The following is a 25330-nucleotide window of genomic DNA, read 5'->3' as shown; positions in this document are numbered from 1 at the left end:
AGTGGTTTTGGATGCATCTGTATATGCGAAGTGAGATTGGGTAAACTTATTGAGTCTAGAGGGAAATTCTCTTCTGATTGGGGTCATTGTTGGAAAATATTTGACCAACGAACCATTTTTTCAAGTCTGGGAACAGAAATAATCTGAGGGGGCTAAATCTGGCGATCAGGTGCGCGAAGTAGCAATTCAAACTTTAATTTATTAATTTTTGCTATTTCAATAAAGGATGTGTGAGCTAGTGAATTGTCTTGATGAAACATCACTTTTTTCTTATTCAAATGAGGCCACTTTTGCTTGATTTCTTCACTCAAACGTTGAAATAACTTCGCATAATACTCGCCGTTGCTAGTTTTTCTTTTAGCATGGTAGTCAATGAAAATTATCCCACGCGCATCTCAAAAAACCCACGACGCTAAGACGTTGCCTGCAAATGGAACAGTCTTTTCCTTCTTTGGAACCGATTCTCCCTTTTCAGTCCATTATTTTGATCGTTTTTTTTATTCGGGTGAGGAACCCAAGTTTCATCCATGATTATTCGGCTTCATTTCTGTGAAACGTTGCCAAACATTCGATGGAAACATCTTTACGACAATGTTTTTGCTTCATTTCGATGTTTTAGAATGTCTACTAAGTCTGCTAGCTCGTGCTTTGTGAATTTTCTTTAACATTTCTGGAGTCAGTACCTCATTTGGTCGCTGGTCTTCGCAATATTTTTCTGTTAATAACGAAAGTCTCACCCTGAGTAGAATCCAGTTCAGCTTTCATATTTGTTGAGCTAATGCCTTTCAAATAAAAGTATATACTCGTACATACCAAAGACCAAGTTTACAAATTCACTGAAAACGTTCACTATTAATGGCTGCCAAACAAATACTAAACAACGTGGCGTCTACCAACTTAAAACATATGCTGTATAGACAGTGTACTTTCTAATACAGCGGTATTTTTCAAGCAGCTACCGCCATCTCTAGGTCAGGCCAGGACCATCCTCGTATTATTAACTTGGTACTAATCCGCATTCAGTGAGTAGTTCATCAACTATGTCATTGCTAAAGTTGGATAATGGAGAGTCAAATTACTTCTCCGATGAACACGAAATAACTATTGTTATTTTTCCAATGTACTTGTAATTTCTTGATAATAATGATGTAAGTAACTCAAATGTACAAGCAGCCACACCTATTGTTTCAAAAACTGTTCAATACCATAAATCTTGAGCTGTCGATTTTCATCTTGGAAATGAAGGAATGAGTATTCAAATGAACTGTGTTAAATTACAAGTGAGTAGATAGTAAAATAGAAAGAAGCAATTAAAGAACATTTTATTAGTTATATTAGCTATGTGAAAGAAGAATGTGAAAATAAATTCAGTATTAATAATGAGTTGCAATCTACGGTTAATGATTTATCTAAAATTGTGGAAGGTTAGTTTGAAGAATTAAGAACTGCGGATGATACAAATTCTATAACATATAATCTCTTATAGAAGTAAGTTGTGTGGGGTACACATTCGATAGCTTTTCATATTTTCGGAATATCCTGTATATATATATATATATATATATATATATATATATATATATATATATATATATATATATATATATTAAAATACGTTGAATTTGTTGGAAATACTATGACTTTCTAAAAGACTACATCATTACTTGTCACTTATAAGATCAGCAAATTTTCAAATAGTAAAATCTAGTTGGAGATGAATTTTAGGGGTATACTGGAGGTATACAGCCATACTGTTCTGTTTCTACTTATTTCATAGTTTATTTATTAACAAATTGTTCAAATGAAGTTTGAAGATATATGTTAAGACTAAGCATATAGAAGATATTCTAAGGAACGTAGCTAGACTTTATCAGGATTTGAATGAGATCCTTGCAATAAAAGCACCCTTAGTTATCATTGTGATCTTTCATCAAAGTCTTTGCAAGGCTTATTGAGTTAAATTGAAAACTGATTAGAAAAAATTACAATTCCTGAATTATTATCAAAATATATTGAAGTTGTCTATAATAAGCAAGTTACGGACCTGGAACTTGTTAATCTTTCATAAAATAATCATTGTAAAATCAGCATTCATTCCATTACATATACTTGTATTATAGAAATATTTTTTGATGTTAGTTCTCCATTTGATTTAAGATTTTGATTTAATATTTTGATCGTAATTTTATCTATAACTTATAATCGTATAAAGTAAATAAAGTTGTTATTTGTTTTTAAATTAAGTGTTTTGTATAAAAAGTGACAATTCTAATGAAATGGTATCTGGAGAATAGATAGAATTGAATGTTACACAATCAAATCAAATTCTTTTCACTTTCTTAATGGATATTATTCCTATAGCCTGTGTTTCCGAATATAAGTTCTCAATAAGAATGTATGATATCAGTATCTTTCAAAGTGATTGTGAAATTTAAACATTCATTCCACAAAATAATCTATTTCATGGACTAGTTTTAATTGGTTATACAATATGGGAACTTATTTTTGTAAATTTTCCAGAAAGCAAAACTAATAAAACAGGAACTCTTTTTGTCTTAGTTCGCAAATTTTTATTCAAATTTATAGTTTTGATTATCAGTATTCATTAGGATTTACTGGTAGCGTCCCAACATATCAAATGCCACGAAATGAGTGGGCTCAGTTCAATAGAGATATAAAAATTACTACAAGAGCTCTCGCCTGAGGTGTAGTCAGGGACTTGTTCAGAGTTGGACAAGAAAGAAAGAAATGCAAAACTGATTAACCTTAACATAATTTAGACTTAACTTGCGAGAATTCTCAATAAACTTTGCAAAACATTTTTTAAAAATTTTCCTCTGTTATTCAACTGCATTTCTATGAACACTCAGCATGCAAATGCTATGTTGTATGACTGAAAAGAGAACTCGAGCTTCCTCAAATAATGTTACCAATTTAATTTCCTGTGGTTTGACTTCCGACAAATTTTTTTTCCCCAACTGGTTCAATCAGCTGCAGTGGAGAATTCCTCCGAATCATGTCGCAAACTATCAAGTTTTCTCAAATAATCTCCCTACTTCATAAGCATTACTTGAGAGTCCAATATAAGCGGATGAGTTCTTATCAGAAAAACGTTATTCCAAAGACATTATTAATAAATCTAAGTATAGTATAATCAACGATGTACAATACTCGACTTCGAAGCTACTTTTGCAGCTTGACCCGCAAATTCATTCCCATATATTCTAGTGTTAGATGGGGACACAATAGATATGGGTCTGGGTCGCAGTGTATATGATACCCCAATATCCACATATATACGTACATAGTGTCAGACGGTAACCAGACTAAAGTAACATTAAAGCTTGCCAGATGTTTGATAGAGTCATTAACATCTTGATATACGGGATATATTTATCTAATACCGCCATACTCAAAGTGTGTTCCGCGCAACCCTAGGGTTCCGCTGTAGGGGTTCCGCAAGAATTTAGAACTCAGTCGCCACTCAGCACAGTAAAATAATTTCATTCTAATTTGAAACAGTGCATTTTACGAGGAGAGTTTAACATCACGCCGCTCTTCAATAAAACTTTATGGCAAACCTATTGCAAGTTCTTTACTTACACCGATCCCTGTACAAAATACGAGAGTCAGAAGATTAAAAAAATATATCTCTACAGTAGCCCAAATATTTATTCAGGACGGCACGGGCCTAGATAAAAAGAATAGACTTAATACTTAAGTTTAAGGTGATTTATTTATGCTTTATGTCTCACAGATGAGATCCGCAAGCCGCTTTAGCCTTTGTCTTGATGAAAACCGACCGCCGATATCTACTTGTGAGCGCGCAGTCACTTTGATAACAGCCGCCGCTGAGATTAGACGCTATAGTTGTAAACAAGCGACTTTCGGCTATATAACTTCAAAACAAGTCGAGATTGTTTACACCGCATTTTTTGTATTTCTATTTTTATTTCGGCTTTTTATTTATCAAAGGCGCCGACTCGAGTATTTTTAAGAATGTTCGAGATCGAGGCTATGACTATAAAAGCGACGACCGCGCTTCGACACTCGAGTCAGTCGACGATAAGCGTTCGGAGCGATAAGTACCTATTTGCTAAAAACGAAGGTTTTTTTGTTCTACTGCTGTATTCTGATTGTATCAGTTTTGTACATATCTTCTTTGGACTAAACTCTTCTACTCAGTAACGATCGTGCGTTAATTTGACCCCACCACCCTGACAAGTAATTATTAATAAAGAAGAATGGAACGTTGACTTAAAGGCGTTAAACGTGTTGCAACAACATCTTCTAACGAAGCCGAATGTTCAAAAGCAGTATGCGCGGAGTGTACAGCAATTATCGATGATAATGATGCAACGACGTCAAGTTCCACGATTTCAAAGGCGAAAAAAAGGAAGTATGATGAATTATATATCAGTTTCGGATTTGTTGATTCCAACGGCTCACCTCTCTGCATGTTATGTAGTAAACTGCTTCCTAATAGTTCCGTGGCACCTGCCAAGTTGCGCCGACATTTAGAAACTGTACACCCCGAGTCTAAAGACAAGAATAGAGAATTTTTTGTACGTAAAAAAGAACAGTTAATGGAAAGTCAAAAAACTATGATGCAAGTAACCCAAACTATCAATGAAAAGGTCACAAACACATCATATTTAGTTAGCTATCGCATTGCACAAGAAGGTGAAGCGCAAACTATCGCTGAGATTTTAATAAAACCATGTGTGTTAGACATAACAAAATGTATGCTTGATGAAAAATCTGCAGAGCATCTTTCTACTGTGCCACTATCAAACGATACTGTTTCACGTCGAATTCATGATCTGGCAAGCTACGTCAAACAAGAGCTAGTTACACGTCTACAAAAAACACGATTCGTCTTGCAAATGGATGAGTCTACTGATGTCGCTGGTCTGGCTATCTTGCTGGTTATCGTGAGATATCCATATGAAAGTTCTTTTGAAGAAGACATGCTTATGTGTTCACCGTTGCCCACAAACACTACCGGAGAAGAAATTTTTACTAAAATAAATATATTTTTTGAAGAAAATAATCTCAGTTGGAACGATTGCATTGACATTTGTACAGATGGGGCCAAGGCGATGACGGGTAAAACAGCAGGAGTCGTGTCACGAATACAAAAAAAAGCACCTAATTGTGGTTCCAGTCATTGTCTCCTGCATAGACAAACACTAGCAATGAAGCAAATGCCGTCAAACCTAAAATTAGTAATGGATGAAGCGGTAAAAATTATTAATTTTATCAAATCATGACCACTACAATCCCGATTGTTCTCATTATTGTGTGAAGATTACGGTAGCAAACATAAAACACTGCTGCTCCATACAGAAATGCGATGGCTGTCTCGGGGTAAAACTTTAACAAGGCTATTTGAACTTAAAACCGATAAAACTTGGTTGTTCCGACTGTCTTTCATGGCGGATATCTTTCAAAAACTGAACGAATTAAATTTATCATTGCAAGGTAAACAGACAACAGTGTTCCAGGCCTGTAACAAAATACCTAACTGCCTTTAAAAGAAAATTAGATTTTTGTATTATTTGCGTTAGTAAGAGAGAAATAGAAAGCTTTACGTTATTCAGTGAGTTTGTTAGCGATAACGACTCAGAAATGTTTCAAGATGATGTATTTGAAGAATTGGTCCAATATCTCACTTCGATGCGCGCGTCTTTTGAAAAGTATTTTCCCGAAGAACAGAATACAAAATTGAAACTGAATTCATGGATTCATAATCCTTTTTTACCCACCTTGCGAAAGCCCGAAAGTATGTCAAATGAGATATATGAATCTCTTTTAGAAATGTCATCAGACACAAGTATGGAGTCATTGTTCAAAACGACATCTCTCAATGATTATTGGTGCAGAATCCGTGATGAATACCCAATGCTTGCCAAAATGGCTCTGAATATTCTTCTTCCATTTCCAACAACATATTTGTGCGAAACAGGATTCTCAACCTATGCAGCCACGAAAACAAAATACCGGAATAGAATGGACGCCGAACCTGATATGAGACTTCAACTGTCTTCTATCAAACCTGATATCAACCAATTAATGAAAAATAAAAAACAGTTTCATACCTCCCATTAGTTATTTTTTTTTCTTTTTTAATATCTTCTATTTCTATTATTATACTTGTTATGTAAGTAAGTAATAAGTATATGTTACATTCTACGTTTATTATGCTTATTAATAAAGAATATACTTTTAGAGACTATTGTTTTATTGTAGGGTTCCGTCAAGTATTTCGCTTTCCATAAGGGTTCCGTCACTAAAAAAGTTTGAGAACCGCTGGTCTAATGAATTGTAAATTTTCTTCTGTGTAAACGCTAGCGAAATTCAATTAAGGCACAACTTCTGCCAGCCTTGGATTTAATATTTAGATACTTTAGTATACAAAATTAAATTATAGTGATTAGAATTAATTCGTTCCTAATTTAGAAATGTATTAAATTTTGGTTGTTGCTTTATTCAAAGAGGACAGGATGAGGTAGGAATAGAAGCTATCTCAGACAGATTTTATTTTGGTCATGAGTATTACTAGGATTGATGGAACAGGAGTTTAGAGTCAGTAAACTGGATTCTCAGGATGTGCAAATATTTTTGCACAGTTTGACATGAGAAGTAGTTTTCATCTCAGCCATAAAAGTTTTGGATTTAAGATTAGTTGCTTTCAGCATGACTGTATGTAAAAGTTCCAAGGCAATTTCTTAAAGCTGTATTGTTAACGGAATTAAGAGTTTTTGATTAAGATTTGATATCTTATCATTTATGGCTATTATGAAGAGCGTTGGAGCAATCCTTGGAATACGCCATTATCTCGGTAGTATTTCAAGGAAATTTAGCTATTGGTGGATATCTGGAATGATCTATCTATTAAGATATATTTAAAAGTGAACATGTTACCTTAAATGCTGTATTTTCAGTTTAAGTATTGTTGATTTTGACAGGGTATCAAAAGCACTTTCAATATCAAGTGCAATAGCTACATTCTGTTTTTCATAGACGGAATCTGCAATAGATGTCTGTAGATAGATAGAATTGTCCATATTAATTTTTTTGTGTTGTTCCAAATATTTTTTCATTAATCATCTTTCATAATAATTCACACGTTGTATATATTAACACATCAAATGTCTCTTTTCAGTCATATTATTATGAATTCGGTTGATTCTTGTTCTCAATTTTGTAAATAATTTTCTTTTCTCTTATCTATAGTTCTATCTATTCTATGAATCACTACCTTAAGCTATTCCTCAAATTCGTTACAAAGAAACCAAAAAAATTAATATTTCTAAATACATATTATCAAGCTTGCGATTTATCGACACATTTAATTTCTTAATTATTCAATTCTCCTGTATAACTTTTCAATATAAAACATTATAAAACAAAATATTCAGAAGAAAGTGTTGCTCTCTTTCCGTGACTATGAAAATTCAATATTATTCAATAAGAACACTTGTCCAAAATGTACTTGTCACACATGAAGATATCAATACATTTTTTTCTCTCGCTTGATCTGAGAAAACATTCTCTTTCTCATCTAGATAATTCACAAATATATTACTTTCTCAAAATGTATTTCTGAATAGTTCATCTCACACGCATTTGATTACATGATGACATTCAGCACAGTAAAATAGTTTCCTTATTGTTGAGAAGAGAAAATATAATTTTAAGAAAACAATGTGGTCTCTTTAATAGTTATTTATAACATTTACACTCCAAGAAAATGTAAATTGCTAATGCATTTTCAAAGTGCTATAATATACTACTATATCATACATTGTTAGAGCCAATATTCAATAATTAAAAAAGTTTTTAGTTAAATTCGATATTTTTTGACCTGAAGCAGATAAAATATCTTTTTGTTTAATTCTGATACCTACTTGAAAACATATCTATGGCTATACACTTTATCATTTTATCTTATTTGGGTCACAGAGACTAACATTAGACCACTAATAATTACAAATAGGTATATACGAGGTAAAAGAAAAAAATTCGAAATTACTCGAGTTGGTTTTCTAAATATTTCAACCAGTAACATTTGTTTGTATTATAATCGACATTGACGAAGCTATTGCTTCAAAACACAAACAAATATATTTATATTTGAGTTACTTATTTCATTTTTTGCTTAGACTAGATATACAGTGTGTCCACGAAACGCAAACTTCAGATACCAGATATGATTTGATATAACTTGCTTTTTAATCATTATTGTTTGAAATATGCTCCAAATAATAGCCATTGGCCACAATATATAAATCCAATCCTTACTTTAAGGATCTACTTATTAAAAATTCTTAATCATTCCGAATTTTATCACATTCATCATCCACTCTTTTCAGAGATGTATTAGATATTGTATAGTTACATCAAACTGATTTTACCTAGCCGCTGTATTGGAGGTAAATTGACTGGTCCTCCTGATCAAATACGTAGTGTTAAGAAATTGATGAATTACTTGACTAAAATAAGAAGAAAATTATCGTATGTGAACCATGAATTTGGTTCACATAACCTAATCTCAAAAATTATTTTACAAACGAAAGGTAAGAGTAGTTGATTGTCGATTACACGTATCAAAACATTTTTGATAAATTTTTGCTTATGTTTCGCCTCTTTTATGGCATGCAGATTTTCAATATTTCGAGCAAACCTCTAGGATTTGTAGTTTGCGTTTCTGTATTCTATTATAGTATGCACAATTTAGTATTGGATGTAAAGCATGAATTTTTCTATTTTTTTTTGTAAAGAGAATATGCACACATTCTGGACAATCGATAAAATTTATAACGAAGAATCTAGCAACACCTGACATCTAATTAAACTTATCAATATTTACATGAATAATTTTCAAAGTGAGTGATTGAGTCTAGATTTAATGTCTTAATAAAATAATGAATTCAATGGGAACACTTGCATCAATCTATTTTGTTATTATTTCCAAATCCTTAAGATTAACAAGGAATAATCTGTTGATTATTTCACCTCAACTGGTTCACTGAGTCGGGAATTCATATAATTTATGGTAAGTTTTAAATTCAAATCTTGAGAAACTTGTAAAAACTAAGCGAAAGCTCTGATTTTATTGCCAAAACATTTGTATAGTCATATATACAGTCTATCACCAGCAAGCTCAGGTAGGTTCTTACAACGTCTTGATGTTCTTCATTAGTAGAAGAGTCTCAATTAATTGAAGGAGATGATAGTGATAGTTATCTGAGGTAGGTGACTTCTCACTCGATTTCAGCAAAGAAACACATCATTTTCGTCCGTTAAATTTTAATCGATTTTTTTTTGGTTTGTTGCTGGAGTGTGTGTGGATTCATTTCACCTACGGTCAATTTCATATATTATTGTCTCGAAGCACAGTCATTGATACATTACACAGCGATGTTTATCCTCAGCTCTACATCCTTCAACTTAGCGAGAGTAACAATAGTATTTCGACGACGACGCAGGGATAGGAGCCCGAAATGAGACAGTTGCATAGCAAGGGAATTCGCAGACACACTTCCTACCACTACGTAATTTAGTTTTAGAACAAAAAACCGAAATTGAAAAAAGGCCTCGTGTTATACAAGTTTGAAGTATTTGAAGATTAGTACATTGATGTAAGTGATCAATCTCTGTACCCCAATGAATTATATAGAAAGATAAAATATTTGCCATAATAATTTATAGAACTCAATCAATCTCGATTGAATTCATTTATTACAAAGTGCTTTAATGTTCACTTGTATTTCGTTGATGCTTTTCCCGCTAGTTTCCGGAATTATTAAGTAAATAATTAGGGCGGATAATAAACTTAAGGATCCGTATAACCATAAGCACCAATGCATGCCTATATATTCAACAATATAGGGATAAGTACCCGACGAAAAAAATAATAACATTGAAAAAACTATAGATACAACAGATATACCCGTCGATCGAACATCTGGTGTAAATAACTCGCCAATAGTTACTAATGGTATTAGAAATATTCCGAAAGATGACAAAAGAATATAACTTATAATACAGGCTAAAGGTAACCATTGCATTTGGTGGATTAGAGGAGATTCGATATATTTCAAATAGAAGAAACAACCTAGTATCAACAAAGGCACTCCTGATCCCATTGCTGAAATTATAAGTAGTGGTCTTCTTCCGCATTTTTCCACGATAAACGACGCTGCAATGCAAGCGATAACTTTGAATGAAGCTGCAATTATAGGTAAATGACTACTGTTGAATTTCGTTTCAGTCGCTATGAAAATAGGTTCCATAAACGGTATAATGATACCGAATGCACAAAATATTTGTAAAATGGCTAAAGAAGATGCCAACATTAATGAGTATCTTTTTTCTTTTGTACTAACTAGTTTTATTAACAACATTTTTTCTTCCGATAGTTTCTTTGATGTTTGAATATTACTATAGATGTTACGTAAATCTATTTGCAATTCTCTTTCACTTTTATTATGTCTTAATCTTTTAATATCTTTCATACATTTTTCTATTTTGTGTTTTGATAAATTATAAATTGGAGATTCGGGGGCAAGGAAGAAGAAAATGAATAATAATATCATTGGACTTAATTCGACTAAATTGAAATTTTTAAAATTTAGAGCTGCTCCAATGCTATAACCTAACGTGTAACCGATGGGTGAAAAAGCAAGAGCTAAACAACTATACTTAGCTCTGTTGTGGTCCTCGCAGATTTCTATTACATAAATAAAAAATACATTTGCTGCACCAGTAACAAAAAAAGAATAACCGCATCTAAAAGTTATAATACAAATGATGTTCGTACTAGATGATAACGCTAAAATTGAAATAATTATTCCGAGACTCGCAATTTCTATAGATCCTTTTCTTCCAACTAATTCCGACACATAACCTATTACTATTGGTCCAAGTAATATCCCTATTATCGGTAGGCCTGCTAACATAGAAGTTTCAAAAGTCGTTATACGTCTGCCTAAAGGATTTTCTTCGGTTACATTAGATTCCAATTTTGGTATTACTGACGAAGGCCACACGAATGATAAACCGAGATATAGAGAAAACATTGATCCTAAAATACGAGAAAAATATTCATGATAGTAAGTAATTCAATATGTTTTATATTCTACTAAATTAAATATGTAAAACAGAAAACAAAGTTTTAGGAATGAATTATTAAGTCCAAGGAAGCGGGAGAATGTAAAATGTAGTATTACTAACGTCAAATAAAATTACAAATAAACGTTCCAAAAACTTTATTAAAATATTCAATGTTCACGTACTGGTAAGAGGTGACGACAGTTGCTGATTTCCATGGTTGTTATGAATTGTTATGAATTTAGTCTATTGCCACTATTCGTCTTAATGTTAAAAGAAATAGAATGAAACATGTTTTTGAGTTCAGTTCAAGATAACGTCCAATTTGCAAGGTAATTATTTGAAGATGATTACAGCTCGTTCAAGTGTAACTGTTGTCTTTGAAATCACATAAAAAGCAATATTTTGGTAATTTAGTGAAATAGTAATTATTCCTGCCATCACATCTCCATATATCTCCATATAAAGCTTCCTACGTGTCATTTTATTGAGGTTGAGAAAAGAAAACAATCGAAAAGAGCCGTATTAGGTGAATATGGCAGATAAGATGAGATCATGCTAGGATATTATCATAATATTGATCAGTTATCGTTTTCTTCTTTTCTCAACAATAAATGAATATTGCATCTTTGGAGCTCTAAAACACTGTGGCAATAAATTTGGCCGATGAAAAATGATTTTTGCTCTCTTGAGAGCACGTTTATGGTTAGGTCAGGTCAAGACGACAAATTTATTTGGATTACCTTCGAAGATGTCTAAATAATAATTCTAATTTTTAATGATAGCAAGCTCTAGATCAGTTTCAATATTGCCCACATATTGATGAATCGAAATTCCACGTTCACAACAAAGTGGATCGTAAAATTGCATGTATTGGAATAACGAAAAATAAATAAATACCTAAATACCTAAAGACCTACATACAATTAGAGATAGAGACGGGGTAAATTAATAATCATGAGATTGTTAAAAATAGCAATTTACCTGAGAGAACAATGAGAACTAGAAATCCTGTATCATTTTTCCTGATAACTTTAAATTTTGATGGTTCATAGTTACTTCCTTCAATAACATCTGTCTCTTCTTTTAAGGGATTGATTTCTATGTCGTCCATGGTTTCATAAAATTGTTATTACTAGAAATCACTATACGTATACGTTAATTACTACTAGATAATGTTAATGATTACCATTTCACAAATCAACAATTTCAATTTTGTTTATGTGGGATTTGGAGTACCGTGGTAAATTCAATTGATAACTGTTCATTTTCATTCATAATTTTTATTATTAACACCATCACTCATTAACAAATATAATCTTAAATATAATATTTTTATTGTATTTAGATACAATGACAAGGAGATTTGAAGGAAACTGTCCAATAGTGTGAATTATCTTAAATGTATTAAATTCAGCTAAGAGTTCACGAAATATTGTCAAGCAGTTCTTTATATTAATAATTATATAACAATATTTTCCACAATATCTGAAAAAACTCCCAAACCGTTTATTTGCAATATAGTACGGCATGAAATTTTTAAAATATTCTAATATATGTCAAACAAACAAAATTTATGTGGTAAATATGAAAATCACAAAAACAAATTATAAAAACAAAGTATAAAAATTGCATTACTTACTAAGATTATCCAACTTAGGTATATACATAAAATGCAGTAATAATAATGAGATCGATAACAGCTCAACATAGATTTTATATAAGTTAAAAACAGGGTTGACCTGATTTAAGTCGAGCGTTTCAATTCATTTACAAAAGTGGTTTTTGCGAATATTAACAGCCTGGTATAGCTGTTGAGAAATATATTTATGCATGCCTAGAGAGATACTAAAATTTCAGCCATTTTGGACGCTTAGTTTCAGTTTGACAATTGTGTAAATGGAAAAAGTAGAGTATAGATCTGTTATCTAATATTTTTTATGAAAAGTAATACCCTTGATGAAAGAGGACTCTGCATCATCATTTACAACCGTAAAATTCTGGGCGGCCGAATTCAAATGTGGCCGTATCAACTTGACTAACGACGAGCGTTCGAGACTGCAAAAAAAATGCGCCTGCCAGCTTCAGCCACCTTCGGATTAAGGTTAGAGAGATAGGAGAGGCTATCGTTATATCAAAAGAACCCATCTTCCATATATATTTTGACTGAAAAAATATGTATGCGTGAGGTATTCGCCCGTTGGGTGTAGCGTTTGCTCACTTTATATTAAAAGCGTATTTCCTACATTTCCTACGCCTTGATGTGGTTCAAGCGAAATGAGTCGGATTTTTTGCGGCGATTTACAACTGTAGATAAAATTTAAATCCGCTACTCCTGAAACGAAAAACTGTTGAAACAGTGGATTAAAAAGAGTAAAGTTTTCATTGGCCGGAAAAGAATGATGACATTTCGTTGATCACGATGGCTTGAATTCACGAACCGCACTTCGAATCAGTGCACTATCCACCGTATTTATCACATCTGGTCCCCAGCGATTTTCTTCAGTTTTCTGTTTTCCTAAAATTTTACTTGCAGGAGAGACATTTTCATTGGACGAGGACATTCTGGCATACGTAAACGCCTATTTTAAGCAAAAATACGGCAAGTATTCTTGGAAGGGTTAAAAAGGTTAGAGCATCGCTGAACTAAGCATATAGACCTAAAAGGAGACTATGTCATCTTCCACTAAGAAATGATTTTGTAAGTAGAATTTTCAAATTTTGTATTTAAGCTGAAAATTGAAAAATAATAACGTCTTATTTCAATGTTTGTGAAGGGATTATACAAAACAGATAGCTTTTATAAGATATTTCTCCACGTCTTCGTACCTAATTTTGGTCAATTTCATAAAACATATCATATTTATTCTAAAAATGGAAGTAATGAAATATTAAACTTATATTTTCTAGACAAAGCCGCTACTTGTTAGTAGTAACAACTAACATATTTTGAATTAAAGTGTATTCAAATGAACTGATAAAAATTGTAAATTGACTAATTATAATGTAAAAATTTGATAACATTCATCTTTTACAGTCATGATATTAAAATTTCTAACTAAAAGTCTAAAGGAACTTTATATACTTTTACCCATAGAGCCCATCTGGGGCAATATCATGAGGATACTGAAAGGTGCCTTCTCTTTTTTCTTATCAATTTATAGGGTGATTTGTGAAATTGACCATAAATTTAAATAAGCTATAATGTTTACTCAGCTCATTTAATTTTTTGGATGTTTTCATGATACAGTACACTTCTATCAAGTATTCGACTAGTATTGGCTAAACTTAAAAATTCTAGGACCCACTTTGGAAAAATCAATTCAGGGATTCGTATTGAATAATATATTTTTTAATGCAGTGATGTCGCATCGTTATCAACAAATATTTAGTAAAAGATCAAATCTTTATTGTCACTTTGTTTTGTCGCTAAGGGGATAATCAATTATTTTTAAACAAAAATGCATTGTTGCATTCTAGTCGATAAACAATAAATTAAATTGATTGAAATGTCCTCATATATGTGTTAATGTGTGTTTATTATAAATTATTAAAATTGTATATCATATAATAATACATTGTATAAACTGTAGCAAAAAAATAATGATAAAAAACCTTAAAACGTTTTAAAATCAAATTGGCGTTGACCGTTTAACGTTTGTTGATATCTTATACCCATTGTCATTATCAACCGTTATTTGTGTGTAAAAAATTTCTTCGGTGTGAATCTACATTACGTATTATTGTGTTAGCTTTGGTAACGCTTTTGTCACTTTCGTTCAAAATGCCACATCAGATTTTGACCAAGACGAATATGCCCATAACTTTTGTTTATGGGTTCTGTAATAGTACCAGGAGAGAAAATATCTCAGGAGATTAGCTGATCATCGAACTTCCACTAACATTTGTATCAGTTTTTAAATATTTGCAGGGAAACGGCACTTTTACTAGTGAAAAAAAAGAACAACATGAATCGCAGGAATATGACGTTATTGCCGCTGTTAATATGGACCCCACAATAACAAGTCAGCGACTACATTCTGGAGATGAAATCCGTAGGTTAGAATTTTGTGGATGGATTCACAATTATCGACAGATGAAGCCAATTTAAATAATTCCCATAATTCACATGGACAGAAGAAAGTACCAATGCTATTTGAGAATGTCGTTCCCAGTTAAGGTTTCAGTTAATTGGTGTTATAAATTACTGATTAGTAGATTTTCAGTTTTTTATGGTACTTTATGAAGACAGGTCTATTTTACCAAATTTTCTTGTCAGAGCGAACGTTGTATCCCGAGGGATGTATTTTCAGCATTATGGTGCATCCCTCCACTTTTTAGTGGCAGTAAAACCACATCTAAATAATATTTATGGCAACCGGTGGATAGGATGTGTAGATCCTATTTCATGGCCTTCCCTTATTTCAATTTCGTTGATTACCATATTTGGACACGATTGAAGCAACTAGTTTACAGAGACAACCGAGAACAACTACTTGACATAATTATAATTTTTTGTAATACTATTAGAAATGATCCAAAGCGTATCCGTTATTCAAAACGGCAATTCGGAAACAAAGATGTGCAGATACTGCTGGGCTCCATTTAGACAATCTATTTTTAACTATTTTTATTTTGTTGCAATTATTGTACTTTTTTCAGTTATTATTTTTGCGTCCTAAGTACATAATTTTAGTTATTGTTTTAAAATTGTTACTCGCCATTGTTATTATTTGCTGCTTTTTGTTGTTTGGTGTTTGTCGTTATAGTAATTTAATAGTTAATCATGTTAGTTGAGAACTTGAAATTTATAACATTTATTTAAATTAACACCTTATACATCACTATGGTTGTTCCATGTTTGATAAGACCTGATAATACACTCAAAATTGGATAAAAATACATTTTTGTCGCGTATGTGAACAATAAATCACTCTATAGATTAATAACGACACTTTCTAGTAGCCGCATGGTATCTTCCCTGAGGTACTATACATATAGTAGAAGTATGTAAAGTTCCTCATGATCCACTCTGTATATAGAGCAGATATTAGAAAAACTTTTCAAGTATTTACCCTATACTAGAGGTTTTTCCAAATAATAATGGTATCATAATATAATATTATTCGTGTAATAGGTGCAACAATGGGTACATTATTGCGTAAGAGTTACTCGAAAACATACATCAATTTTTATATTATCTCTAAACTTTTTCCAAATCATAGTTTTATCGTAACATTTTAAAAATTATAATTCCAGACTTTGTAGGAATATAAAAGAGTGTAAATCAATACGAAAAACGTTACTTTATCTATATTTTGATTCGGTATATTCTGGATAATTATTATTGGCATAGTCCTCTATTTGAACTTGGATGGGCCAGGCAGAATTTTCTTTGCTTTTCAAATCTTTTTATTAGTATCAACTTCCATATAGCCATCGGCAACTATGGAACTCTCCAACTCCGTGTCGCTTTGAGTATGTTATATAATCTTAATCATTCAGTGGAAAAGTACCTAGCAAATAATCGGATATATATCAATCTTATAGATTTGAACAAAAGCATGTTTTACACCTTGTATTGTTCGAAATTTTATTTATATTAACAGGGAGAAGAACTTAAGCAGGTCTGTTTACAAAGTAAGGGACATTTGGAGTAATACGTTAAGATAAGTTTATCTGCATTTGGAAAAGCGAATGAAACTCAATTTTTCTCCGAAATCATCAAATAAATTGAAATACTTATTATAACGATGGACAAAATCCTTCATTGAAATTCAACCACTCAGTGACGCGCTGTGCTATGAAATTAACTAGGTGAAAGATCAGGACCATGCGGCGAATCAGGAAGAAACTGTGTGGTTTGTCTTATGAAGTCGGACTTCATGCAGCAAAAAAATTTATTACGGAAGACGTTTTTTGAACAGCTTGCCTTAAGTTACCCAAAGTTTTAGATGGCACTACTTCTTTAGTGATAAGGTTTACAAACATGTTCTTGGTTTTTTAGGGCAACTTATTTGTCTCCACCCTATGTAATATCTCACAATTGATGTGTCTTTCCCACGTCTCGAAGGCAATTACGATTTGATCCAGTCTAATGTAGACGTCCAGGAATGTCAAGGCTGCCCCTATTCGCTTTATGAAAGTTTGTAAGCAGTTTTGAAATCCATATTGCACAAACTTTGTGATAGTTCAACGTTTGTTCCCAATTCAAAACCAAAAATCTTAGGACACTTGTGGAAACTAAGTTGAAGCTCCGATTTTACCACCAAAACATTTGTAACATTATACAGTTATCGCCAGTAAGATCAGGTAGGTCCTTACAACGTGTTGATACTCTATATAAGTAGCAAGACCTCCAATAATCGATAGATATGATAGCGACTTAGTGCTGGGTTAGTACTGTAAATTGAGAAGTCCTTGCTCGAGCTTTTGAAGAAGTTCTATTGTGATATACCTGAAGTCAAGAAAAGACACGCCATTTTCGTTCTAAAATACCGTAACCACTTAGTCAAAATATATTTGTTAAGGGAGTGTATGTGCATTAATTTGACTTTAATAATTGCAACTTCATCTAAGACCTTCGGCCAATTTCTCACAGCACGGTTAGTAATACATTACACAGCGATAATTATCCTTAGAGAAAGTAACTTTGCGACGACTGGTGGATTAGAGCTAGTTCTGATGGAAGTTGTAACATGGGAACGGTGATATCTAACAACGCGCCGACCTGTTTCCTACCGCTAGGAAATTTACTTTTAGAAAAAACGAAAGTTGAAAAAACAATCTTCGTATTATATAGGTTTAAAGTATTTGATAATTAGTACATTGATGTAAGTGTTCAATCGTTTAATTTTCATAGTACCCCATTGTATTGTCTAACAAGATAAAATATTTCCAATAAAAATTAATTATTACAACGGGCTTTAATGTATGCTTGTATTTCGTTGATGCTTTTTCCTCTGGTTTCCGGAATTAATAAGTAAATAATTAGAGCGGATAATAAACTTAAGAATCCGTATAACCATAAGCACCAATGCATCCCTATATATTCGACAAGGGATAAGTACTCGACGAACAGAATAATAAAATTGAAAAAACTATAGATACAACAGATATACCAGTTGTTCGAACATCTGGTGTAAACAGTTCACCCATAGTGGCTTGAGGTATTAAAAATATTCCTGTAGTAGTCAAAATGGTATAACCTATAATACAAGCTAGAGGTAACCATTGCATTTGGTAGATTAGAGAAGATTCGATAGATTTCAAATAAAAGAAACAACCTAGTACCAACAAAGACGCTCCTGATCCTATTGTTGAAATTATAAGTAATACTCTTCTACCGCATTTTTCCACGATACACGATGCTAAAATGGTGGCGACAACTTTAAATGAAGCTCCAATTATAGGTAAATGACTACTGTTGAATTGCGTTCCAGTCGCTATAAAAATTGGTTCCATAAAAGGTACAATGATACCGAATGCACAAAATATTTGTAAAATGGCTAAAGAAGATGCCAACATTAATGAGTATCTTTTCTCTTTTGTAGTCACTAGTTATATTACCAACATTTTTTCTTCCGATAGTTTCTTGGATGTTGTAATAGTACAATAAATGTTACGTAAATCTATTTGCAATTCTTTTTTACTTTTATTACGTCTTAACCTCTTGAGATCCATCATGCATTTTTCTGTTTTGTGTTTTGACAAATTGTAAACAGGAGATTCTGGAGCTATGAAGAAGAAAATAAATATAACTAATAGTGGACTTAATTCGATCAAATTAAAATTTTTAAAATTCAAAGCTGCTCCAAAACCATAACCCAACGTTTGGCCGAAATGTGTGAAAGCAACAGATAAACAACCATATTTAGCTCGGTTATGGTCCTCGCAGATTTCTACTACATATATTAAAAATACATTAGATGCGCCATTAACGAAAAAGAAACTAACAAATCTGAACGTTATTATACAAATTATGTTAGTACTAAATGATAAAGCTAAAATTGAAATACATATTCCCACACCCGCAATTTGCAACGATCTTTTTCTACCAACGATTTCGGATACATATCCCATTACTATTGGACCAAGTAATATCGCTATAGTCGGTAGCCCTGCCAATATAGAAGTTTCAAAAGTCGTTATACGTCTGCTTAAAGGATTTTCTTCAGTCGAATTAGATTCCAATTTGGGTATTACTGACGAAGGCCACACGAATGATAAACCGATATATAGATTAAACATTGACCCTAAAATACGAGAAAAATTTATTATTTATCCGTGATTTACTACTGTGTTTTTTCTACGATCAAATTAGATATATGGAATGGACAACAAGGTTTAAAAAATTAAATGAAAGAGTGAGGGAATAAAAAATATCCATTTTTCAGGTCCCAAAAAAGTTATTCAATATTGTTCTCATTGCTTACAATCACATCAAAGTAGTACGTCGCCACACCAAGCAATTTCTATAGTACTTATCGTTGGATCTGATCTTTTGTCTTTCCAATGTCATAATAGTAGCGGACGTTAATCGAATCGTAAATGTCTGGTTTTATCATTCAGTTTAATTAAAAGTGCAATTTGAAAGGGTCATGAATAATTTTTTAACACCAACTACTTAATTGGTACGCTTCCTCTCAAAACACCGTAAGAATACTTAGTTGTTAATTAGATGGGAGCAATGATAAATACATCTTCACCAAACTCACATAACTAGGTCGGTTACAATAAAACTCCGACACCATTAATATCTTGGAAAGTCGGATTGTGTAAGTTTGTGAAAGAAAATGGCTTAGAAGCATGTCCTTCAGCAACAGAATTTTTCAATGATTCCACATAAATATTAATTTCAATATCCTTGATACAATTTGTAATCAACAATTAGATTCCATTAGATTCCATTTTTTCTCGATATCATATAAGTGTTAATCGCAAAAATCACATCATCTACTAAAACTAATGCTAAATCAAAGAGATACAATTCCATTAATGGAATGGACGACTTTCTTGAAAGCATATGCCTTCTTGGTTAAATCATTTTTTCACTACCTTCATGAATGTTACGCAAATGAGTCTATATAGATCCCTTTCTTTATCTCCAAAATTCTTTGTAATATCGAATGAATAGTATGCATAGACAACATCTTGTACTGCTCGGATATTTTCTAAAAGTGAGTACAACTTGTTCGACTCTAGCCGTTGTCTTTTAAAACGATGCAAAAATACAATCTTTTGGTATTTCACTAAAATACATGATTGTTTATACCATCACCTCTTCCTTTTTCAGTTTCCTACGTGTCATTTTATTAAGTTTGAGGGCAGAAAACAATCAGAGAGCCATATCAAGTGAATATGTCAAACCAGATATGAGATCATGCCAGGAGATCACCATATTATTGGTCAGTTATCGTTTTGTCCTCTTCTCAACAATGCAGAAGATTGAATCTTTGGGCTCCCGAAGCAATGTGGTAATTGATACAAAGTCTTTCTGCTTATATTTCTGGGATGTTTTAACAAATTTGTTGTTTCTGGGATTCAACGGTGTACTTAGATTTCATCTACTGTAACATATAAACGACAAATTAATTTTGATCACGTTCGAGGATACCAAACAATCGTTGTAACTTTTAATGATAGTAAGCTGTAGATCAGTATCAAGTAATCGTGGAATTCACTATTATAAGTATCGCCTACCTATTGATGAATCGAGATTTCACGTTCACATGTAGTGAATAAATTTGCATGTATTGGAATAAATAAACAAACCTGTGATAACAATGAGAAGTAAAAATCCTGTATCATTTTTCCTGATAACATCTAATTGTGATGATTGGTGGTTACTTCCTTCAATAACATTTGTATCTTCTTTTAATGGATTGATGCCTATGTTATCCATGATTGTTATTACTAGAAACTACGAATACCTCAATTACTATTAGTGTTAATGTTAATATCATTTCCCACAATAATAATATTTCTCTTGTACCAAAGACAATATATATATATATATATATATATATATATATATATATATATATATATATATATATATGCATGGTTCTTAATTGTCGGTCGTCTGGAGCGACCAAAAAAAGCCAACATATCAACAAATAAACAATAAAAGCAGCCTGACGTTTAATCGTTGCAAAAGTGTTCATGATGTCCCGTTTAGGATTTATTAATTAAGATTATTTTAATTTGCTGGTAATATACGGAGAATGTGATAGGGTTATTAAACGAGACTGCGATACTTTCCGTTTGGGATATCCGAATAGCTAGACCACCCTTGATACACTTACGCAGCAGCAAATTGAAACCTGTCGTAGACAATGAAGCCAATGAAATTACAGTCTTGAGATACTTCAGAGCGTATCCTGAAAATTCATAACCGACACGGAAAGAGATTTGGGAATATCAGAGATAAGTATTCACAGGATCCTTAAAAAACACAAGTTCCATCCGTATTCAATTTCGTTGGTACAAAATTAAAAGCCAGGTGACGATCAAAGAAGAATTGCTATTTGTGAATTTATATTAATTAAAACTCAGGAAGACGAAAATTTTTTAAAAAACTTAATTTGGACCGATGAGTGGAAAATTCAGAAGAATGGAAATTTAACCGGCGTAACTCCATATATTGGAGTGATACTAATCCTCACATGTTCTCACATGTAATTTTACTATTTAAATTTGAGGATGAATTTCACTTTAAGCTTTTGTTTATTTCAGGTAGCAGATATTTAGAAATATTAGAAAATGACCCACTAAATCTGAATTGGAATCAACTGTGGTATAAGCACGAGACAGTGGTGCGCTTATAAATAACTTTTAAAGACTCATTTTGAGGCCCGATGGATAGCACATGATGGACCGCATCAATGGCCTCCACGTTTGATTTTTTTCTTTGGGGTCGTATAAAAGATATCGTGTATGCTTCGCCGCTAACTACAAAAGACGATTGTCAGGAAAGAGTTCGGAATACATTTTGAACTCTTTCACCACAAGAAATTCAAAACTCCACTCAGCACGGGTTTTTAAGAAGAATCCATAAATGTTTGTAAGTTGGGGGCAACCATTTCGAACATTTACTTTAGTTTAATTTTTAGTTTAGTTCTTCTCGTCTTTGTGTAGTGTTTTTAAATATTTTTTAGTTGACTAAAGTATTTTAATTTTTAATATGTTAACTTTTGGTCAGGTTAGTTCGCCATCCGCAGGTTAATTTTAGACATATGAATTTAACAACAAAGACCACTTAATTTAAAGCGTAGACTCCTATGGTAAAGAAGAAAATGGGGGTTGCCATTTGAAAAAATTAAGTTTTTAGATAGCGAAATTCGGCACCCTATATAAATTTTTGTCAAGGTTTTCACAGATTTTGTAAACTGTAAGTGTTATTTGTTTGAATCCCAAAAATATTAGACCTGACTCTATTAAACTTAGAAATATAATTTTTTTATTGGAAGGTGTGTGTGTGTGTGTGTGTGTGGGTGGGTGGGTGTGCGTGCGTGTGTGTGCGTGTGTGTGCGTGTGTGTGCGTGTGTGTGCGTGTGTGTGTGCGTGTGTGTCTAAAAGAACTGGACGTTAAATCGCGTTGGAATTTTTAAAATTCTCGACATTTCGGCTCTAGCTTTGGAGCCATTATAAAGAGAAGGGTGAGGAAAGAATGGTTATTCGTTCATTTGGTAGTTTTATTTCGAAGGTGAAATTCGAGAGAATAGGCAGATTAAGGCCTTGAAATCAACCAAGAAAAGAGTTGATCTGTTGTGTAGAATAGGCTGATTGAGACCATGGAATCGGATCACTTCTTACCAGTGAATGAATAACCACCCCCTTCTTTTGATAATGGCTCCAAAGTGGGACCCGTAAACCTAGTTCTTTTCTTCATAATCATAATATATATGTTTCTAAATTTTCTTGATTTTAAGTGATAAAAATTTGAAGTTTAAACATGTTACAGTCTAAACAGTGTAAAAACATATCAAAATATGTGTTTACACTGACAATTTGCGTATTTATATTAATCAAGAGATCACCTTTATCATGAATATCAAAATAAAAATATAATCGAAATAGAACACAACGTAACATAAAACGTAACATTTTTCTTTAGTTTTTATATCTCAAAAATATGTTTTACTTAATTATTTATGTATTTTTTATCATTTATAGCTTTCTCGTTCTTATGAATGTGAATTATTTCTAAAAATTCTCTTTTTTCTGTATCTAATTCCGATTTAGGAATTTTTGAATCGTTTTATGGGAATTTATGTTTTTTTTTATTTTTCGCGGTTTTATTTTTTTATCGTATTTATGACCTGTTAGTCTGAAAGGTCATCAATACGTTAAAAAACACTAGCTACCAATGATAAAAAAGGTAAAATTTATAGATTTATTTTATAAATTGTAATGCAATTACGATTATTGTGATAGATGGTTGCTACATATTTTTGATATATGAAAACTTAATAAAAATTACTTTTTCGTGTTGATGCAGATTTATACTATGCTGCGTCTGTAAAATATTAGGAACATTTGACTAAGTAATTACAATCAGTTCTTTATATTGAACATTTCACAACAATTTTCTTAAGAGCAAAAATTATGTGGTATATTTTCTAAGCAAAGAAGTTAAAATTAGAAAACTAGATCTTGAAAATTTCACAACTTACTTATATCCAATTTCCAAACCAAGTGTACTCGTATACTTACATAAAATGTAGTAATAATAATGAGGTCGGTTATAGCTCAACATATTTTATGCAAATTAAAAACAGGGCTGGCTTGATTCAATTGGATGTATCCAAAATCCAATGTGGTTTACAAGTAAGTACTTTTAAATTTACAATAGACTGATTATATAGCCAAATATATAAAAGAACTACTCATCCTATCATGAAGGTTCCTTTTACAGCGTAACCTCCAACAAAGAAAAGACTTTTGGATTTTAAAGATAGATTCTTTCAATTTTGAAGTCATGTTGAATTTAAAAAAAAATAACTAGAAGAGTTGTCTGGAAAGTTTTCACTTAACAAAAATAATATATTTTATTTTCAAAAATGATTTTTAATTCCTAGCTTTTGAAACCTTCAAAAAATGAGTATTTGCTGTCTTTCTCCTCAAACTTAACATATGTAATAACATTATGATAAAAATATCTTTTCTATAGCGGAATTTTTAGACTAGGAATCTGGGGACCAAATATAGTGAATACTAGGGGAGGTGAACCAATTCGAAGTGCAATTTGTGAATTTTAGTGATGTCGATCATCGAAGTATGAAAAGACTTTACCAAAAAGACACTTAACTAGGAATACATAAATTCAAAACACCTATCAGTAATTGTTATATTACTGTGTGAGAATGATACAAAAGCATGATAAACCGGAGGAAACAATAAGGAAATGTATAAATCAATCTTATTGTACCTTTCGGTATTTTTCTACGTCCATATTCCCAATTTTACCCAAAATCATAAAATATATCATTTTTATGCTAAAACGGAAATCCATATAATTTTAAATAACTTTAAATATATTCAAATGAGTCATTATCAAATCGCAAATTGACTCATTATTTTTAAATACATACAGAGTGATAAAAGGTGATCTAGGATAGATAGAAAATTGAAAAAATATTTGGAGTTCACCCAATAAAACACCATCCATATTCAAGATAAAGGTAGTCGAAGAAAAAAAAATTGTGCAGAACTTTTACGATTAGTCCGCAATTACTAGCAACATTGTGTTAAAATTTTATACGAATATGGTAGCTGATATATCCAATGAATTTATCTGATTCTCATAGAGGGAGCTAGTTACACGGTTTTCATACCTTTGCAATATTGCATTTATCAACCAGAATTGCAAGTAATTTTAAAGATAATTCAATTTTACATCAAAAAGCTACTCTTGATAAAACTTAATGCTGTGTACCGTTTTCGAAAAAACTTCAATTTGAAAATTATGGAGTAATCACCGATGGTATAAAGTATTAATACATATCAATTAAACGAAAAATTACAAGAAGAAAATTAAAAAAAAAAGTTATAACATGAAATGGAATTAAATTAGAGTAGGTAGTAGAAACGAAAGCCCTCAGTCCCAATTTTTTTAAATGTATCCGCTTTATCAATGGGATCTCATTTACGCGACAAAAAATTTTCTATTCACATCATGCTTACTAATTAATAATAATTATTATTAGCT

General features: G+C 31.9%; 3 protein-coding genes across 5 annotated transcripts; all 3 read right to left on the bottom strand.

Annotated features, from left to right (window-relative positions):
• Nucleotides 1–7590: 7590 nt before the first annotated feature.
• On the bottom strand, nt 7591–12870 carry LOC130441896 (facilitated trehalose transporter Tret1-like). Of its 2 annotated transcripts, none has more exons than XM_056775744.1 (3): nt 12761–12870; nt 12103–12253; nt 7591–11092 (listed from the first exon to the last, which is right to left on the bottom strand). In XM_056775744.1, exons 2-3 carry the CDS (start codon nt 12230–12232, stop codon nt 9741–9743), a joined length of 1482 nt encoding a protein of 493 aa, XP_056631722.1. In that variant the 5' UTR covers nt 12233–12253; nt 12761–12870; the 3' UTR covers nt 7591–9740. The 2 variants fall into 2 exon arrangements, with proteins under 2 accessions (XP_056631722.1, XP_056631721.1); XM_056775743.1 differs by having other exon boundaries at nt 12103–12263; nt 12761–12795.
• LOC130441897 (uncharacterized) lies at nt 12386–25004 on the bottom strand. 2 transcript variants are annotated; one of them, XM_056775745.1, is made up of 3 exons: nt 24957–25004; nt 20893–21033; nt 18580–19373 (listed from the first exon to the last, which is right to left on the bottom strand). In XM_056775745.1, exons 1-3 carry the CDS (start codon nt 24970–24972, stop codon nt 18679–18681), a joined length of 852 nt encoding a protein of 283 aa, XP_056631723.1. In that variant the 5' UTR covers nt 24973–25004; the 3' UTR covers nt 18580–18678. The 2 variants fall into 2 exon arrangements, with proteins under 2 accessions (XP_056631724.1, XP_056631723.1); XM_056775746.1 differs by lacking the exon at nt 24957–25004 and having other exon boundaries at nt 12386–19373; nt 20893–21114.
• Nucleotides 18163–18645, bottom strand: LOC130441666 (facilitated trehalose transporter Tret1-like). Its single transcript, XM_056775446.1, has one exon. It carries the CDS (start codon nt 18643–18645, stop codon nt 18163–18165), a length of 483 nt encoding a protein of 160 aa, XP_056631424.1.
• Nucleotides 25005–25330: the final 326 nt, after the last annotated feature.

This window comes from Diorhabda sublineata, chromosome 3 (assembly GCF_026230105.1).
Source record: "Diorhabda sublineata isolate icDioSubl1.1 chromosome 3, icDioSubl1.1, whole genome shotgun sequence".
Lineage (NCBI taxonomy): Eukaryota > Metazoa > Arthropoda > Insecta > Coleoptera > Chrysomelidae > Diorhabda > Diorhabda sublineata.
The sequence above is the reverse complement of the archived record's forward strand: the minus strand, read 5'-3'. Positions and strand labels throughout refer to the sequence as shown.

Bases quoted from the DNA above. Each gene is read 5' to 3' on its own strand.
- LOC130441896 (XM_056775744.1), bottom strand. From the start codon at position 12,232: ATGGACGACATAGAAATCAATCCCTTAAAAGAAGAGACAGATGTTATT. The intron at 11,093-12,102 runs GTAAATTGCTAT...CTCGTATTTTAG, and splicing joins AGTTCTCATTGTTCTCTCAG to GATCAATGTTTTCTCTATAT.
- LOC130441666 (XM_056775446.1), bottom strand. From the start codon at position 18,645: ATGTTGGCATCTTCTTTAGCCATTTTACAAATATTTTGTGCATTCGGT.
- LOC130441897 (XM_056775745.1), bottom strand. The intron at 19,374-20,892 runs GTTTGTTTATTT...CTCGTATTTTAG, and splicing joins ACTTCTCATTGTTATCACAG to GGTCAATGTTTAATCTATAT.